The sequence below is a fragment of the Lagenorhynchus albirostris genome, chromosome 12 (genome assembly GCF_949774975.1).
Source record: "Lagenorhynchus albirostris chromosome 12, mLagAlb1.1, whole genome shotgun sequence".
Classification (NCBI taxonomy): Eukaryota; Metazoa; Chordata; class Mammalia; order Artiodactyla; family Delphinidae; genus Lagenorhynchus; species Lagenorhynchus albirostris.
In genome coordinates, this window is record NC_083106.1 from 19,967,606 (window position 1) to 19,988,457 (window position 20,852).

At 37.7% G+C, this 20,852-nt stretch overlaps 1 protein-coding gene across 1 annotated transcript in view; it reads right to left on the minus strand.

The window, feature by feature from the left end:
• UTRN (utrophin) overlaps positions 1 to 20,852 on the minus strand; it is a 499,864-nt gene that overhangs the window by 100,617 nt on the left and 378,395 nt on the right. Inside the window, exons 55-56 of the mRNA XM_060168281.1 lie at positions 20,106 to 20,235; positions 5,505 to 5,773 (exon numbers count right to left, since the gene is read on the minus strand). Coding sequence (XP_060024264.1) covers positions 5,505 to 5,773; positions 20,106 to 20,235 — 399 coding nt within the window. The remainder of the gene's footprint in view (positions 1 to 5,504; positions 5,774 to 20,105; positions 20,236 to 20,852) is intronic.

Here is a 20,852-nt window from a genome sequence, read left to right on the forward strand (position 1 = left end):
TCTATTTTCATGTATCCTTTTCCCCACAAAGTCTTTGCTTAGATCCGACCCATCCCTTAAAAAACTGACTGGAGTGCCCGACCCATTGGGAAGATTTCCCAGAGGTCTTTCCCTCCCCAGCCCTAGCTGCAGGCCCCGCCCATGTGCTCCCCAGCATTCCACCTGCCATCTCCAACCTAGCCAGGATTTCCAGGCTGCACATCTCTGGACACACAAATCAGGTTTTATAGTGGGAGACATTCTTGATTGTTTGGTGCCATATGAACCACTTGTTATAGATTTTAAACATTTCTTATCAGAGCTCTTAGTTCTTGGTATTGTAAGCATTCATATTTTAATGCCCCCCCACCCCCCATAGAATGGAAGCTTCTTGAGAATGGACAGTCTCCAGTACTAAGCACAAAGTTTGCAATACAAGAGGGGCAGAGTTCATTTCTAATGATGAAGGCTCAAAAAATGGTACTTGAGGCAAGATTAAGCCAATATGGAATTGGGAATAGAACTGGGATATTAAAAGAGAACAGCATAGTTTTAACTCTTTGGTGTGTCAAAAATTAATCATGTACCATACTTATAGGTATTAGGTGTTATCAACATACTATTAGCATCAGCTCTCAAATTTCATCATTTCTATAATCTCCACCCCTTAAGAGACTAGGCCTATGTCTATGAGCTCCCTTTCTTCTCCTCTTTCATCACTCCAAGTTTAGCTAATGAATAATAGGTATCAAAGTGATTTGAAGGCTATAAAGTTTTATTAAAACACTACAATATTAATTTGACTTCCTTCTTATGCTTATAAAAAGAACACCTCTCTAACCACTTCCCAGTTCCCCCTTTTATAACATGTAAAGGCTAGAAATAATCATTATGGTTGGTAAACATCAAAATAATATTAAGAATATGACCTTATTTTTAAAAAGAAAATTAATTTTAGGTAAATCTGAGAATACGTTTCAGCATTTCAAAATTCTTGAATATGTCCAAAAACCACAAGGAAGGTCAAGCTGGAGATCAGAAGAACAGATCTGGAGCCCAGGGACAGAGTGAAAGATACGGACTTTGAGGGTAACTGTGTAAATGACACCCAAAACAGTGAGCATGGAAGTCAATGTACAGAAAGAAATATCACTAGAACCCTGAAGACAGCAGCATTTCAAAGTCAGGCCTGGAGATGGACATTTGGGATTCAGCTGTAAATAAATGATGCCTGAGGTTGCGGGGTTAGGTAAATGACTCTGTAATATAGCATAAAGAAAAAAGAAATTAAGAATCAGGTAGAAGAAGGGAAGCCCATGAAGACGTGAAAATTGCTGCAGCATGGAAGGAATTCAGAGCTGTGATAGTTTTTCTCCATGACTGCAGATGCTGGTCTTTCATGGATGACAGAATGTGTACAAATAAACGGATTCACAAATACAGTTCAATGAGAAAAGCAGATATATGATAACAGAGACATTATAGGTCTAAAGAATTCATAATTAATATAGAAGCATGGGACAGAGAGAGGGGTGGGAAAAGAGAATTTTTCAGTCTGGACTTTGAAAAGACCTGAATGCCCTCAGATTCAGTTTGAGAACAATTACAGAACTCAAATCTTTCAAGGTTTCTTCAGTTATGACTTTACATCATACACTAATAATCAGCTTTTAAAATCAATATCTTTGTATTTTGAAGGTATTAACGATTAAAAATGAAATGCTAGCGGTTTCCCTGGTGGCGCAGTGGTTGAGAGTCCACCTGCTGATGCAGGGGACACGGGTTCGTGCCCCAGTCTGGGAAGATCCCACATGCCGCGGAGCGGCTGGGCCCATGAGCCATGGCTGCTGAGCCTACGCGTCCAGAGCCTATGCTCCGCAACGGGAGACGCCACAACAGTGAGAGGCCCGTGTACCGCAAAATTAAATAAATTTTAAAAAATGAAATGCTAGAAAATATTCTCAGATTTATATAATTTTAAATAATAACCAGTTTTATTTCAAAATATGGTGACAGTTTTTTAAAAATTGTAACTTCAAGACAGATTATTTTTTTAATCTTATAGAAGAAACTTTTTTTTCTCTCTATAAAAATAATACTTTTTCTCTTACAAGCCACAGGTAAAACCATTAAACGTCCTTAGACAGGGCTTCCCTGGTGGTTCAGTGGTTAAGAATCTGCCTGCCAATGCAGGGGACACGGGATAGAGCCCTGGTCCGGGAAGATCCCACATGCCGCGGAGCAACTAAGCCCGTGCGCCACAACTAGTGAGCCTGTGCTCTAGAGCCCAAGAGCCACAACTACTGAAGCCCGCACGCCCAGAGCCCGTGCTCCGCAACAAGAGAAGCAACCACCATGAGAAGCCCACGCACGGCAACGAAGAGCAGCCCTCGCTCATTGCAACCAGAGAAAAGGCCGTACGCAGCAACGAAGACCCAACGCAGGCAAAAATAAAATAAATAAATAAATAATAAAATAAAAGTCCTTAGACAAAAAATGCATTTTAGGTTTAATTTTGTTTTTGTGGTCCAGTGTTTTATGGTAAAAAGGAATCTTTCTATTAAGAAAGTTTATCTTTTGGTTTTTAAGAGCTCCAAATTAAGGGGCTTTCTAAAATAAAGCAAATTTTTAAATGGTTTCAGATCTGCTGTATGTTCTTGTATAAAGAACCAATTTATCATGTTTTGGCTGTACTTTCCTATAAGAGAATAAAAATATATGTGGTTTTCTTTGCTATAGAAACAGAAGCATCTGTTAGTGTTAAAGGTGCTGACTGGCAGCCCGTTGGCAGATGTGAATCCCAGCCCTTCTCCTGTCAGAGGTGTGTATTCTGCAAATAAGAATGATTAAGGATAATTTTAGGAAGTTAAAATTATTCAATTACCCTAAAAGATTTTGTTTTCCAGTTGCTTTGGCATATTTAATAATATTTGGCAATAATCAGAACTTATTTTTACCTGCCTATAGCTTCACTGGGATTGGGGTATACTTTAGAGCACATGCAAAACACCCCGGACTTTGCATCAATTTTACTTGGTTTAAAGAGACTTGGGTTTTATTTTCTTTTTTCCTAATAAGATGTTAAAATATCTTAATCCACAGTTTATCACTTTGTCTTAAATATTGGCTGTATTTTTCCTAGCTTTCCCACATAAGCAGAAATTTAAACAGAAGGATTTGGATGCAGAGACGGGTAATTTCTTCAATCAAATGGGATTAACAACTCTCAAAGTTTTAGTCCAGATATAACTTCATTTTTCCCTCAACACTAGTCATCCTGTATTAAAAACTGATGCTTTCAAATTCAAATGGGTAAATTCTTGCTCCAACCAAGAGGTTTTGCAAACCAATAGAACATACTTTTTGTAAACCATTGGCTTAAAGATTTTCAGTGTTTAAAAATCATCTTTTAAAATACAAGAAGTGTGCAACTTCCAAAGAACCTATCCAAAAAGGTTTTATTTTTAGTTTGTTATTTTAACTCAGATTCAATTATGGAAAAGTGTTTTGGATACTACAGTCGAGGACGAAGCCTACTTCATTCACAGGGTCATTGGAAACATGTATATTTGCAGTGAAAGATGGCACCCCAATACTCTTTCAGTAATAAAAATTTTGGGTTGAAAATTTAATACGTAGTTTTTAAAGATTCAACTTCAAGTAGTTGATCAAAGTTAAGCTTAATTACATTATTATGAATGAGGTCTCTACAATGAAAGAGAAGAGCAAGAAAGAAATCAAGAAAACTCCACCACTTCCTAGCTGTGTGGGCTTGAGCAATATCTGCAATGTCATCATTTGTAAAATGGACATAATAATAATACTTATCTTGTTCTCGGCACATAGTAAGCATCAGTAAATGCTACCTATTATTATTATTCCTATGTCTACACATATATTTATTTACTCATGTAATTTGCCTGAGTAGGATTCAGTTAATTTCCTAGACCTTGCTTCTCTTTCCTATTCAGCCACATGTGAAACAAAGGGATAGTATTATCCAATATCTGTGCACAAAAGATGTGTATCTTTTGCAATAAAAATTCCATTCATGATATTGTCAGTCTGATTTTTCATCCGTTTATCCTTTGATTTGATTCATGACTACCTAGTACATAGTTTACTATGCTACTAAAAACCTAATACACTCTAAATCTGTTATTCGTGTCTTTTATTGCCTAAATTCCATTAACTGCTTTTCTGGATATGTTCTACAATACGGGAGCCAAAGGGAATCTAGACCAGAGGTCTAACATCCTTAACTTTGGGCAGTACCTGATTACAAACAGAATTTAGAGCTAAACGAATTCTTCATTACATACTCAGACAATAAGATATAATTAGTAGATAAGAACTCCCAGGAAAACAGTATACTTTTGATTAAACTTCTAAATCCAACCACCGATTTAAAAAGGAGCCTGCTAGACTACACCATGTGGATGCCATTCTGTAAGATCCAGACTGTGAGAAACACTGTCAAAGAAACAATTCAGTTTCTTCAACAAATACATTGCAAAGAAAACAAACAAAAGATAAATGGGAAATCTGGAGATTAAAAGGGACTTTAAAATATTCTTACAGGGACTTCCCTGGCGGCGCAGTGATTAAGAATCTGCCTGCCAGGGCTTCCCTAGTGGCGCACTGGTTGAGAGTCCACCTGCCGATGAAGGGGACACAGGTTCATGACCCGGTCTGGGAAGATCCCACATGCCGCGGAGTGGCTGGGCCCATGAGCCATGGCCGCTGAGCCTGCACGTCCGTAGCCTGTGCTCCGCAACGGGAGAGGCCACAACGGTGAGACGCCCGCGTACCGCAAAAAAAAAATAAAAAAAAAAAAAGAAAAGAAAAGTGAAGAATCTGCCTGCCAGTGCAGGGGACACGGGTTCAAGCCCTGGTCCAGAAGATCCCACATGCCACGGAGCAACTAAGCCCCTGTGCAACAACTACTGGGCCTGCGTTCTAGAGCCCACGAGCCACAACTACTGAGCCCATGCGCCACAACTACTGAAGCCCACGCTCCCAGAGCCCGTGCTCCGCAGCAAGAGAAGCCCTTGCAACGAGAAGTGCGCGCACCACAAGGAAGAGTAGCCCCCCCCTTGCCATAACTAGAGAAAGCCCGCGAGCAGCAACAAAAAAACCAACGCAGCCAAAAAAAAAAGACCCAACCTCAGTAATATAATTAAAGGTCCTCTGCTGTATTATTAAAAAAACAAAAAATACTCAACAAAAACAGGTAAAACTAACCTATATTGTTTAGGGATGCACAGCTGGGTGAAAACGTATAAAGAAAAGTAAATTATTGTAAAAGTCACCTTAGTCGTTATTTTGGCAGGGAGGGGGGTTCTGATGGTGAGGGGCATATGGAAAACATCTATTATGTCTGGAAAAGTTCTATATTCTAATGCCAACAGTGTTGACATTATAACAATCCCTCATAACGGTTTATATATGTGGCTCTCCTTATTTGTGTTATATTTAACAATAAAGTATTTCTTAAATCCTTTATCTGAGGCAGGGATGCTGACCATGGTTTTCTCAATATGGTCTTGCAGTGAGTCGATGAGCAAGTCTCCCACAGGCTTCCAGCCATTCCGCACGGCCTCCGCCTCCTTCAGGTCAGCATCCAGGTCATCCATCGCTCCCTGCAGGTCTCTGAGCTTCTCCAACGCCTTGTCCACTTGCTTTTGCCAATTGCTAGTAACAGCGTTTAGACTTTCCCACTTCTCTTTGACTTCAGAAGACTGCTTACGCATGGCTTTGGCAATCTTTTGGGCTCTCTCCTCAGGAGTCAGTTCTGTGATTTAAAAAAAAGAAAGAATATTTGGATGCTTGATCAACTCTACATTATTAGAGCCAAGTGTGAATCACCTTCGGAAGGGTTGCTACCAGCGTACACTAGCCAGGGTAAGAAAAACTGTTTCCACACTTCCTCCACTAATCCCTAACTACTTCTCCAAAGAAGAAAAGAGCTACTCAGAGTAAAAGCAGCCCAGTGGTTTTGGTGACTTCTGAATTTTAATGTATTTGCAAACCTTGAAATGTAACAAGATAACTCAAGAAATAAAACAATTTTTCTTTAACATAAATTAATTACATAAAATCCAAAGACAGCTTTTCATTAGTTTTTCTTTGTCCTCAGAGAAATGGGAATGATAATTGGGAGAGAAATAGCTTTAAGTCGTGAGGAAAAACTCTGAAAAAGTAAGATTAATTTATCGTGTCAAAAAAAATACAACTGAAGACAAATAACATATCTTAGATACTTCATCATCGCTGAATCTTTAATACAAGGCATTCTTTGTAGCCCAGAAGTGTAGCACATCCACAAATATTTCAACAAGAAGACAGCAAGGCTTCAAAGACTACCCTAAATATTTCATAGAGCAAGATGGCTTCCAGAATGTCTGAAATAAGGTAGACTTTTCAGACAGGAAAGGGCAGGCATAATGCAAGATGCTGCCACAGCACAGGGGCAGGAAGAAAGAGTAAGAGTCTAGAAAACAAGCAAAGGGAACAGTCAGAAGTCAAAGTCAAGTTGAAAGCCAAGGGTCAGAAATATAGTGATGAGAAGCTGGCAAGTCAAGGGCAGGGGAACTTGATGGTCACAGAGCACACACTCTCAAAACAGCTTAAATGGATCCCCAGCTAAATACTCCTGGGCCTCACTACCCTCAACACCCCAGGATGCCTCCTTTCCTCTCTAGCTGGTTTGATGGTTGTCCTAAGTGTCCCCTGGACAACAGAGAGGCAAGTCAGAAACATACAATCGAGGTAAACTGTACATTAATTTAAGATAGAAGTGCATATTCTTCTTTGAGATAACATCCCATCTTTCAGTATCAATCACATTAGCAACATCCACTTCCCCTCAAAATATTCCAAACCATTCATAAAATGCACTGAAGTTCATCAAACCTCTGGTAAGATGCACCGAAGCAAGCTCTCCTAAACTGTAACTTTCCTACGCAACATAAATTTGTCTGCCTGTCTTTATTTAAATATTATTCAACAGTCAAAGGGACAGAACATTTATTTTTATCTAAGTTTCCAGAAATTTCGAGACCTCAGTATTTAGATGAAAGCAGCTATGATAAATCCCTGGGAACTACATGGATGATGGAGAGTTTAGCAACCACAGAACTCTGAGTGTGCTGCTCAAAGGCTGTGAGGCTACACAGAAACATGACCAGTCTCCTGTCAGCTGAACTGATTACAAGAAGAGACAATGTTATGATAAGTAGATAGGTTGAGCATACCAGTAAAAGATAAATAAGGAAAATAAGTGAGTTAGAGACCCAGCTTCAAGGAATGTTTAGGCTCAGATACAGTCCAGTACAACGGTGATGGGAGGCAGTTGGGAATCCTGGAAAAAAGCCCTAAAACTTATACTATGCCAGGATTTCAAGTTTAGGAAACTTAGAAAAAGCTTTGTAAGGAAAGGTACATCATCAAAAGGGCAGCTTTATTTAAATCCTTAAGCCTTCAAGGTATTTTTATAAAATGAAAAATATGTAATATTAATACGATCCATATTTTATATACATATACCATGCTCTGTGTAAGGTGAAAAAAATCATTCTTAACCTGATGAGAAAGGGAGTTGATAATTTTTATGACGGTAACACCTGTGTTTGTTAATAAGTCACTTCGGCTTTTTCAAAGATATATTTTGAGCACTCATGTTTTACTGACTTTTGTAAAAAAAAAAATACAGTGCCAATTTCAGAAGAGACAACTTAATTATGATGATTTTCCTCTGGATAAAGTAAAAATTGTTTCTAAGTCAGTCAATGAATAACCTGGCAGGGAGACATACGGCTTCTTTGTCCTGTGATAAAATACCCAACACTGGCTGTGACTTTTTGTCTTCACTTAATGTAAAATCTTTTGATTGAGCAGTCTTTTTGTACTATTTATAATATAATCCCCACTCAAGCAGCTACTCAGAAGAAAAGTTCTACGTTCAATTCGCCATCTGTTTGCCAGAAAGGAAGCATATTAACTAATCACTGAGTCAGAATAAAAGTGCTTCCTGTTGCAGCAGCAATCTCAGTTTAATGCATACTTTAAACCAAGAACAGAGCGAAGTAAAAAGGCAAACAAAAACTTTCCAGGATGTTTGTGAAACAGGTAATAAGAAGCAACATGTGAAATCCCAAGTTATGACAGTTTGGGGTAAGAAAATAGAAAAAACAAATTAAAACAGCAAGACAGCATGAAAGATGAAAATAATAAAGGGATATCCCAACATTTAAAAATCCTTAAAAATCCTTGTGTTACTTGAAAATCAAAGGACAAAGTTTGCTTCAAATTTTCTGAATGGATACTTTGCAGTAAATTTTAAGACCCTCATGCAAAAGTGGAGAATCTTCTGGACCAGTGGTTCTGAATTCTGGTGACATATTAGAAACCACCTTGACAGTTTGTCTGTTTGCTTGCTTGTTTGTTTTTAAACGCTGATCCCCAAGGACGAAGTATTAAAAGATTCTGATTTAGTTGGTCAAGGGTGAAGGGCAGCATGGATAAATTTTAAAAAGCTCCCCAGGTGACTGTAACGTGTTGCCAGAACAGAACACCGTCAGCCTACTGGCTTATAAATTGATTTCTCTGGTCACTGCTGTTGAAGCTGTACAGTGTTTCCAATCCAGTGAGCTGCTCTGTCATTCTCACGCAGAGCAGGGCACTAACTACTGAAGGTGGGAGAGCAAATGAAGCTCAGTGATAAGAGGGTAATCTAATTTGCATTTGAAAAGGCAGTAATAGAGGCTAATCAGGAAACAGCAGGATAAAACCAAGTAAATTTAGTGACAGTTCACAGACCAGAAGCACTTTTCCTAGGTCACTTTCCTACTCCGTGTGTGTGTGTGTGTGTGTGTGTGTGTGTGTGTGTGTGTGTGTGTGTGTGTCTGGGGATGTTTTTGAGAGAGAGTACTTTGTTTCACTCTTCATTCTCCCATTCTTCTCCCTTCACACCTTATCATTTATCTGGACAAAATCTGAGGATGGAATTGTATTTAATTTTTATATTTATATTTATATTACATAGTATATATAGTATAATGTGATATGATGTATTATAAATATTAACATTTACTTTATATATATATAATTAAAATAGCAATAGTTTTATTGTGTTACAAAACATTTAAGGAAGAGTAGATAATTATCTTTAGGAAGAAGGAAGAAGAGAGAGGAAAAAGGAATGACCAATCCTGAAGTTTTCTTTCTTGTCCAGTGGTTTTTATTCTTCAAATATGCAAATTAACTGCACCGCATTTACACCACTCTCTCCTTTCTACCCTGGGGAGAAAGACTCACATGCTTCACTGGAATACAGGTGGAACACGAACCTGGACCAGAAGCAGAGACTAAGACTTGCAATCCGCACTGCTCCCATCCTGCCCTTGGCTCCTAGGTGAGCTAGATGACCTGCTCATCCCAGCTTTATCAAGTGGGAACCCTATTTTCTCATCTGGGGAAACATTTTACACGAAGGGCCTCTTTTACCTCTGAAATTCAATTATATAAGAAAGGCAAAGCCGCTGTATGTCTCCAAGAAATCTTACAGTAGAGAAAAAAAAAACCCTCCTTTTGTGTGCCTATAATTTTTTTTTACATTTAAAAACGTTAAAGTATATGTTCCTCCTATGAAATAATGTACAAATCGATTGTGAATCAGCCCAGTTATTTTAAATAAAGATTTTCCATATTTATCGTATTTCCTTTATCAATTACAGAATAGACACATAATCTCCATACTGACTTCTTAGAGTCTAAAGCCTTATGTCATGCATGTTTGTTCTTTTCATCTTGGTTTTGCAGTATTCAGTCTAGAGACTAGTATGTCCTCAATATATATAATTACTGAATTGAAATTTTCAATTTTCTGAATGGAATTTCCAGCTTTAATCTTTATTGAGAATATTCAACTTCATAATTTTAAGTGGAAATTTTCCCACTTATTTTTTCTTCCTCCTTCCCAAACCCATGACAGCATTTATATTTAAAAAAAAGAAAAAAAAACAACGATTTTTTTTTTTTTACTGTGAAAGAAAAGGATAAACCTTACAAAGTCATTTCAAGTATGGTAATTCCATCTTATTTGTACTGTTTGCTTATTTTTTACATGTATCTATAATCTTATTGTATTTCACCAAGAGAGGAAGAGGAGATATTAAGACAAACAAGTATAGGAAAAAATTCTCCAGAGTAGCATTTTCACCCCATGGACAACTTGGTGCAAGGAAAGGTTTGTTCATAGGCCAATTTCAATACTAACTAATTATATAATCATAGATATATTGCTTATCTCCTTGAACTTCAGTTAATACCTATAAAGCTACCGATACATGCCTGGCACACAGAAAAGCTTCAACAGAGGTTAAGTTCTTTCATTTTTAAAATGATTTTGTTACTAAGTCTGGGAGGTTTAGATATCTCTAGAGATTTTCACATAAGCAAACCAAGTTGATTAGCCAACAAGAATTCACAGAAAAAAACAAAGCATTCCTGTAGATCTAGAGACTAGACCTGACTTACTCTCACTCTTCGTCTTCATCCCCACTCCATTTTCCTCTCTCTTCTTCATGACCAAATGATGCTCCTGATTCAGACAACGCAAAACATATTCTCCTCAAATTTTCTGATTACATGGTTAAGATCAACTTAATCTGTCTGAAATGATCAGTGTTGAAGAGGACCCTGCCCACTTCCTATACTGTAAGAAAACTGGTGACAATTCATTAGGAACCAGATTAAAAGTACAACATCAAGTGCCATCAGCTGATTACTACAATATTTCTAATTATTTTCATCTAATAAATTATAAAGATGACAATAGTAACAGGCTACCCAAAGTAGATTAACCTGATAATGTGTAGCCTAAATCTTTCAGTAGGAATATGATAAAGACAGTAAGGATCCAGCCATGCTGCCAACGAACTTGTCAAACCCTTAAGGGAAAAAAAAAGATCGTGGACAGATACATTTAGGGAAAAGCAAGAACTCCAAAGTAAAGAGATTTAGGGAACATCTTCCACAAATACCAAAATATACGGTATTAATGGGGGTTATGGGTGGAGGTGGGACGGATGGAGAGAACAGGAATATACACCACACCATGGAGAGAGATAACCAGCACTTCTGACCAGAAGTCAATCAAGGTTGAGCTAGAGTCTGAATCCTTTCATGTTTTACTCTTCCTATAAAGTGGGCCAAAGTAAAAAAACCCAGCATTGAGCTAAGGATGAAGCATGAAGAGACCATGAAGAAGGTCAACCTCCAAGGAAAAAGGGAGGAACAGCAGAAAGGCCATGGAACAGAACTAGCTAAGCCACATGAGATCCATTTTCTGTAGTGGAATATTCCCTGAATTTCCTCACACTAATGGCAGTTTTATAATTTATTCAAGTCAGTTTTGAGTGCTGGACAGCAGCAGACAGGTCACTGGTGGTTCTGAGAGGGGAGAATAGAAGTTGGGAATGTAAGTGCCAGGTGGGCAAGGGTATGTTTTGTTCACTGCTGTCTCCCCATATCTATAATACTACCTGGCACATGGTAGACATTCAATAAGTACTGGTCAAATGAATAAATAGATCTATGTTCAATATCTTTGTTTTGATAAAAAAAAATTCACCTTTAAGATCAAAGGACAGGGCTCTTCAATTAAAAGTCTCACATTTCTGGCCACACCACTGCCCATCCCTCCCCAGGCTGCTTCCCTGAGGAACATAGCCGCTAATGATCCATCAACGTACAAAAGAAGTCCTGGGGGCTTCCCTGGTGGCGCAGTGGTTGAGAGTCCGCCTGCCGATGCAGGGGACACCGGTTCGTGCCCCGGTCCAGGAAGATCCCACATGCCGCGGAGCGGCTGGGCCCGTGAGCCATGGCCACTGAGGCTGTGCGTCCGGAGCCTGTGCTCCGCAATGGGAGAGGCCACAGCGGTGAGAGGCCCGCGTACCGCAAAAAAAAAAAAAAAAAAGTCCTGGGCTTTCTATTCAAGCTTAGCCATTCTTACGAAAGAAGTTAGGCATGTCTTAGGTTTATGTACTGCCAAAATAAGTGAGAAGTTTAAAGTGGAGAATTTATGCCTTGGCTAGGATTATACTTTTTAAAAGATAGCAAACCCTCCAATTCACTTGTGAAGACTCCAGCTCTCAAGAGGAAAAGCAACAACAGGAAAAGAGGAACACATCACACTGAAAGCGTTTAGTCTCCTCCTGTGCTTTATGTTTAAATCAGAGTGACACTCCAGATGTTGATTTCAATAAAATACATACATGTAAATTATTGTCATCTTTTCTTACGAGGCACATGTGATTTATGGATGGCTGTAATGGTGATTAGAGACCATAACAGATGGTAAACAATTAATTTAAAATGCTGTGTCCATCAAACTAACTTTTATTATCATATAATTCTTCATCAAGAATGTTGATTTATTTAAATTGAATTTCACTATGATGGTATTCATTAGCATGCAAACAAGTTTTTGAAATTTTTATCCAATCAATACGCTTACTCAGCCGGCTCATTATATTTTAGGAAAGTTGAAGACTGGATTCATTACATCCATTCATACATTATGGAGCCTTAAAATGGGAAGGATCACACTGGATCTCTGTAGTTAACACTGGAAATGAAAGTAACATATTTTTCTGTGTCTTTTCATGCATTATAACTTTACTAATCTAACTTGGACTTACGAAACTAATTAAATTATTGCCTTGGTCTATAGGTCTGAAAGCAATTATTATTCCTTCAAGTATTTTTATGAAAATTTTTTAGACAAAGTCTAATATTGCCTAAACACCTTCTCCCTTGGTGCTAGGAAATCAGTGAACTGGTATGTCATTCTATTAAGCAGCCTAATATTTCAGAAGAGGAAAAGTAAGAATGAAGGGAAAAGCATATTAATTATTGCATGAAATTTTTATAAGTAGAAGAATATAGAAAGCAAAATCTTCTTTTTACTGATTATCTAGAAGTGCTTTGATTATTGGGGGAGTTAAGATAGTATGCTGTGATGGTTCAGGGCATCAAGGGTTGTGACAAGCCTGAGTTGGTGTTTCAGCTCTGTCACATGGGTGACAGTAAGCATCCAAACATCTCAAAGTCTCAGTTTCTTCATCTGTCAAATGGGTGGTAACAGTACTCATACCTCAAAGAGTTGTTATGAGAATTAAAGGAAACGGTGCCTGGAACACTGTAGGACCCTGATAAATGTTGATTTGTTGTGAACATCTATGTTGACTAACATTTCTCTCTTTTCCCTTCCTTTTTGGGCATTGATTCCTCCTCCATCTAACATGATGCTTATAAAGGCGTCTGCCAATCCCAGAAGACCCTGAGCTCCATGTTACTCAAGCTGAGTGAGTTGTTGCTCTCTTTTGGAATGTGCTGGATCTAAAGAAGGGTTTTCCCTCCCTGGTATGTGGTTGTGAGGTATAAGGTCATAGGAAAGCAAAGAAAATGAAAACTTGTGGAGAGAGGCAGAAAGGAAGACATGGAGAAAGTCTCTGACTGCCATTTAGATTCCTGTGGCCAGCTGTGTCCTTGCCCTCACTGTAATTTGGTTATGGGCGCCAATACATGCGCCCATGTGCCTACACTTACGGAAGCTGGCTGTCTGTCATTTACAATGAATGGGGTTCTAATTAATAAAGCAGTTATTAGGAAAACAAAAAATGCCCTGGGGAAAAACACCTATGAGTTTTACTACCTAATTACTTAGGTTAGGTTATGTGTAATTTGGCCTCATTTTATGAGATGCAAAGAAATAATTATTGCCATCTTTTTTATGTAACCTTACGTTATACTGAGAATCAATATAAAAGTAATTTCTAAAGTCTATGATAATTTCACCTTTTCACTCATTTAATGACCATGAAATTTTATTTGCACAAGTTTGCTAATACTGGCACAAAGGGACTGACATAGTAGACTGAAAAATGTCATTTATTACTTCTTTGTTGTATCATAAAATATATGAGATTTCACATAGATGAAAAATACTACCTGGCTTTCTAAAATATTATGGAGCATTTAATAATTAAAAGAAAACAGTATATTCTGAGTTAAAATATTAACTACCACTAAATACACACACAGCTGTCAAAGACCAAAGAGGAAGAACACTAATCCATACATACTTTTTTATCTGAAATGTTTATTATTAGCCATTAATCACAGGTGCAATCGTATACAACCATAAAAAGCTGTGTATGAATAAACAATACACATACACAACTATAGACACTACACACAACTATGAACACACTAAAGCAATAGCTGCTTTATTCTTCCTCTGTCATTTAAATGAAACAAAATAAATTAAGTAACTTCACCAGGCTGAAAAAGAAATAATGTTCAGACAGCCTGCAGTAAACTAATAGTTGTAGTAATAGTAATGCCTTGACTGGAATAAATTTTAAAGAAGACTCAAGAGGAAATTTATGAACAAAAAAAATGCAATCTTTTTTTGTCTTAAAATTAAAACCTGAGCAAAGGAAAATAGCTTTTCTATATCCACATATACAATCATTTGTATAATTTTCTAAACACTGTTAGAGGTGAAATGTCTTATTAAAGTGTTAATTTAGTAATCGATACCATAGCCTCAACTCATAAAATGTGTGTGTGCATGCACATCTGCATACACACCTGCCTGCATCTGTGTGTGTAGTAGAGAGGGGGACGTAGACATAAGGCTCTAACTCCCCCGTGCAATTTTGACTTTTAACCTAAGCTGCAGGTAACGAACATGTGAGAAGGCACATGTATTCCCTGACTACCTCAAGACGTGTTCGGGCTGTCTTGCACATCTACTTTCACTATGCAGCTGTGTGGTTTTCAAAGGAATTCAAATCTGGGACTGAGAACAGCAGGGAGGTTGGGTGAACAAGGAAGAAGCCAAGAAACATTTATGCAGGGTTAAGAGGCTCTAGACACTGAAAGTCAAGAAGGAGCTAGGAGGTCAGTGGCCAGTGAGCAGAGAGAAAGAGAGAGGAGATAAAAATGAAGGGATGAGTTGAAAGCCAGCCAAAAAACCAGGGGTTAAGGAGAGTCACCACCATAGAAGCTTAGTGCTCTGTCCCTTGATCTACCCTACATTAGCTGATAACCTTGGTCGGCACCACAATATTTTCTTAGCCTTTGTATTTTTATTTAAATTTTTTTAAAAAAGGCACACTGTATGATCTGCTCAACTCATTGAGATAGGAGAATACAAAGTGGTTTGAGAAGTACAAATACAAAGAACAACGTGAATAATGATGAGACATTTGTTGTTCCACTATTCTACTTCTTAACAGATATAAACCACGTGGTTAAAATCAAATGAGAAACAATTCAACTTCACTAAGAGGAAAATTTTTTTTTTTTGCGGTACGCGGGCCTCTCACTGTTGTGGCCTCTCCCGTTGCGGAGCACAGGCTCCGGACGCGCAGGCTCAGCGGCCATGGCTCATGGGCCCAGCCGCTCCGCGGCATGTGGGATCTTCCCGGACCGGGGCATGAACCCGTGTCCCCTGCATCGGCAGGCAGACTCTCAACAACTGCGCCACCAGGGAAGCCCAAGAGGAAATATTATACACTGACATGACACAACTGAAATCCAATTAAGTAGTTCCATATCACTCAAGATAAGGGAACTACTGACAAAGTTGTGAACTTTGTAAAATTTCTGTAATGATTCAGGTAATTTTAGTCCGATTAAAAATTATACTGACTTAATAACCATTTATAAGCTGAGTGAGTAATTCTGGGTAGCTGAGTGGTCCAGACAGCTACATTTATTCATTTAACCTGATTTTTTTTTTTATGGTTGCCATTTTGGAAGGGAATTCACTAAAATATAGTATAAACTCCTACGTCTTCTCTTAACTGAATTATATTCTGTCTTCAAAAATAAACAAACTACAATTCATAGCTTCAGCTTTTCTTTTATTGTAAAAGGCCCCAAAGACTATTCTGTTTTATTTTAGAATCTCCAAGTATCCTTTTTATAATTTTCTTTCTCCTCATTGCTGTCAGACTTCTTGAAGTCATTTCTCACTGTCATCCTTTTCCCCTGTCCTGTCATTTCCATCTTGCTACATACCCATAATTCACTGGAAAACAAGTTAAACTACTTACAACAGTATCTAAAGTAAGAGTTAATACCCCGGAGAGGGTGGTTTTTCTAAGAGCTAATAAGATCTTCACTATATTTTCTACATAATATCTATCTTGGCTGCTCAGATAATTGTTCACATTCTTTCAGATTCTCAGTAACTGAGAAAGGTCAGTAAGCAAGGGCAGGGCTGAGCTTCAGATACAGATATTAATAATATAGTCAGAGAGATGACAGGGTACCAGGGAGGCAAGGAGGAGAGCTGGGAGAGGAATCGGTCCAGGAAGAAACAAAGCCTGCAGTGAGTGGGACAGAATGAGCAAGGGCTGGGCAGGCAAAGGAGGAAGGAGTTGGAGATCAGGTAGGAGGGACCTATGGGCAGAAAAGACAACAGAATAAGGTTAAGAAGACCATTACCTGCAGAACATCACGAGAAGCTGGTGGGTGTCAAACGGACATTAGTTTGGAGCAGAGAGAAGCATGAGATGCTGCCGCACTGGAAAGCTGAGGCCAAATCACTGTGCAGCCTCGTATGACAGGTAAAGGAGCTCAGATCCCATTTCAGTGACTACCAGTGGTTTTCAGATGCCAGCTCTGTGTTTTAGATGTATCACCGTAGCATCTATTTATGTTGATGCAGGGATACCAATTAAGAAAGTACTGCGAAGCAACCTAAATACCCATCGACAGATGAATGGATAAAGAAGATGTGGCACATATATGCAATGGAATATTACTCAGCCATAACAAGGAATGAAATTGGGTCATTTGTAGAGACGTGGATGGATCTAGAGACTGTCATACAGAGTGAAGTAAGTCAGAAAGAGAAAAACAAATATCGTATATTAACGCATATATGTGGAACCTAAAAAGATGGTACAGATGAACCGGTTTGCAGGGCAGAAATAGAGACACAGATGTAGAGAACAAATGTATGGACACCAAGGGGGGAAAGTCGGGGGGATGAATTGGGAGATTGGGATTGACATGTATACATTACTATGTATAAAATGGATAACTAATAACCTGCTGTATAAAAAAATTAAATTAAATTAAATTTAAAAAGATGTACACACACACACACACAAGTACTGAGGGAATTCCCTGACGGTCCAGTGGTTAGGACTCCACACTTTCACTGCCAAGGGCGTGAGTTCAATCATTAGTCAGGGAACTAAGACCCCACAAGTCACACGGAGTGGCCAAAAAAAAAAAAAAGAAAGTACTGAAAAGTCCTAGCAAAAGATGGTAAGGGGCTGAAATAGGGCAGTTAATATTAGTAATGATTTTTAAATGTTTAAAATATACATACTTGAAAGTTGCTAGGAGAGTAGATCTTAAAAGTTCTCATCACAAGGGAAAAGAATTGTAATTATGTGAGGTGATAGATGTTAACTGGACTTACTGTGGTGATCATTTCACAATATATACAAATATCAAATTATTATGCTGTACACCTTAAACTTGTACAATGTTATGTCAATTATATCTCAATAAAACTGGGGGGAAAAAAGAAAATATCTAGCAGAGCATACCTGATAAAATTCTTTGTCAGCAACTGATCACTCGGTTGAAATAATTAGTTTGCTTGTTTTCAACAGCATTTATCAATTAAAAGATGCCTGAGAGCAACTCATCCTGTGCTATGCAGTAATAAAATAAAACTCCATAAGCTATCATAAAATGCATATATACACATATGACACTATAAGATAATTGATAACAGAAAAAAAAAGGAGCCAGGAGAAAAGGCTTTGGGAGAGAAAAATCATGGCAAGAAGTATTTTCTGGAACAGTTACTTAAAAACAAAGATGGATTCACCTTGGTGTGTCCTTTGGCACATTACGCATAGCATACTCAATAAATCCTTATTAAATAGAACCAAAAAATCATTATACAATTTCTCCCTGCTCTAGTCCCTCCAACACTGAGTACTTTGAGTAGCATCACACAAGATAACTAATGTTCAAACACTATTACTGATAGCAGTTGTTCGTAAGTCATGGTAAACAACAAAGTATAAAAGCTATTACAGATAATTTTCTTTTATTTACTTTTAACAACAGCTAAAGTCAGCCAACATTACACAAAATAATATCAGGAAAGGAGAAAGTGTGAAAATGGCTAATTGTAAAAAAACAAACAAACAAAAAACACTCCAAAACAAAAAAATCATAAAGTTAAACTGACGTGACTTTTTTTCTTGCCTCACAAATATAGTATGTGAAAATAGGTCTTAAAAATGTCCTGATGTAACAGCAAAATAAGGACTCAAAAGCCATATGTTTTTACCCCTTAAACTGACTAACCACTAAGGAAGAAAATTTATAGCAAAGTGAAACTCTAGTGATATAACACTTTTTTACTGCTATGAAATAGCTTACGTTTCCTCTATTCTCTGAAAAGCAAGGACATGAGACAAGCAGTTTAAAGTAGACTTTAAATTGGATAAGGCGAGACAAGTGAACTTATTTTTCTTCCAAGCTTAAAAGAAAAAAACCCCAGTGAAATAGCGCCTTTTTCTTGCTGTATTTAAGTCGAAATGCTCTGTCCAACTTTCCAGGGCCTTGTAATCTGCACCAGACAGCGCGTACAAGCCCCTCACTCCTACCCCCTGTCCAGGCACAGCCCCTGCCCCCACCTCCCCTGTCCCCAGCTCTGCTGACTTCCCCTGACACACTGCCGTTCTGCCCCTCTCTCTGGGCTGCTGCTTCCAGTGATCCTGTCCCAGCTAATGACCTCCTACCCACACCCGAGTGTGCTCAGCGTACAAGTCATTCAACAACTTACTATGTAGCTGTGTGCATGTTGTGTGCATACGTATGTCCGTGTGTATATATATATAATACATGTATAATTCAGGAGGCATAAGTCTCCAAAGATAGAAGTAACAATCATGAGTGATTTGCAGACTGAGAGGGGCGGAGACTCAACAATGACTTAGGTCCCCGGAAGGCTGACTGGAAAAACAGTGATACTGCCAGCAGAAAATAAAAACCAACGCTGGAAGAGATGATAAGTATGCTGTGTCTCTGTATACACACACACACACACACAAAGGGTCAAGAAAATCATGATCCTGATGGGCAATTTACTCCGATTGAAGTAGAGCTTCCCTGAGAAAGGTTGAGGAGGAAAATGGCTACTTTCCAAATGTCTGATCCAGTTCCAGCTACAGTCAAAGCATTTTCCAACCGTACTTCCCTTACAAGTAATAAATGCTCATGAATTACACTGCAGGACATAGCATGAGGCAGTCTTTCAGGTCTGGTTTTACTATGGAAAGTGAATGATGAGAAAATATTTTGAATGGCATGTTTATTTTTTAAAATGCATCAGAATGCTTTTATGCCATAAGTGAAAAATCAAAATAAAGATATATGTTGGCCCCCAAATTCATCTCTTAAATCTACCATGTGATTTATTGCTATCTGCTAGTAAGGTAGATACTGTTTCAGCTTTAAGCCAAAGTACATAAATATTATAGGTTGTTATGTTTAAATTAAAGAAATTCTGTTGTCTGCTTGTAAAAGAAAGGGGCTTTGGTGTCTTATTTAAAAAAGTAATCTTGAAAAAGAGAAGTTAAATAATCTTAGCTTCTAGATATTTAAATAATTTATGTTTACTCTTGTATTTTAAATATCATTCTTCTACTTACAATTATTTATCATGTAGTTTAAATATAAGAAATATAAATTTTTATTTCTTAAAGAAATTTTTAGTCACACTATGCTTTTTAACAAAGTATTTTTCTGCAGTTAATTCTCCTTTAAAGTAATGATACTGAAGTATACAGCCATTTTATTTTTTAATTTAAGAATCTAAATATTTGTTCAAAATGACATATTTGACTAAAGTAATACTTAGAAGAAAAATTTTAATACTAGATCCTGAAATTCTGTAAGACATTTTAAAATATCAGGTCCTGATATGCTGTAAGAAAATTCTCTTGTCGATTCTGGTGTTTTGTTCTCCTCACATGTGTTTTTATGATGTAGAAAGAAATCAGTCTCACCTGTTTTTGATTGTAGGTTTCTTCTTGGTTCTTCAGGGGCCTCAATTGGTTGATCAGCCAGGAAAACTCGAGCTTGGTCTATAGCATTCAGGACAGAATACTCTTTCTCCTTTAACTCACGTCTCAGTGCCTTTGCAAAGAGAAGCAAAAGTTGAATTTGTAACCTAATGTGTTCAAGTCATGGAACATCTTCAGTTAGACCACTTCTGATCACATTTGTCAAGGGAATGTCTCATCACCAGCATGTTAGCGAGGTTAGCAGTAAAAATGTAAATTTTACACATATGAATGATGAAACATGAATAAAAGCAAAAAGATGATTCCTGTAGAACTTATATGGAAAAAAAACATCAGAACCTCCAAAATTTACAATATTCACCTAAGGGAAATTGCTACAGTATATTTGATCTTACACAAAATGTACTTTTAGGGTTATCACTACCGTCAGACTGCTAAATCTAAGACACTTTTTTCTTATAAGACTGACCAAAAAAATTACATCCAGTGGTAGAGCTAGAGGCGATTTCACAAGTAGTAATGAGATCCTCAGAAGTGTTTTACATTCTTTGGAATATATTAAGAAAAAAATTAAGAGATAGAAACAAATTAAAGTACATGAAATCAAAACTAAACCAAAGAGAACACATAAAAGACAGTCTCCAATTATCTTAAAATATATACCATCTCTCATGCTGAGGCAATTACAGTTTTCCCCTTGTGACTTTTTCATGCAAATCTGTAAGTCTC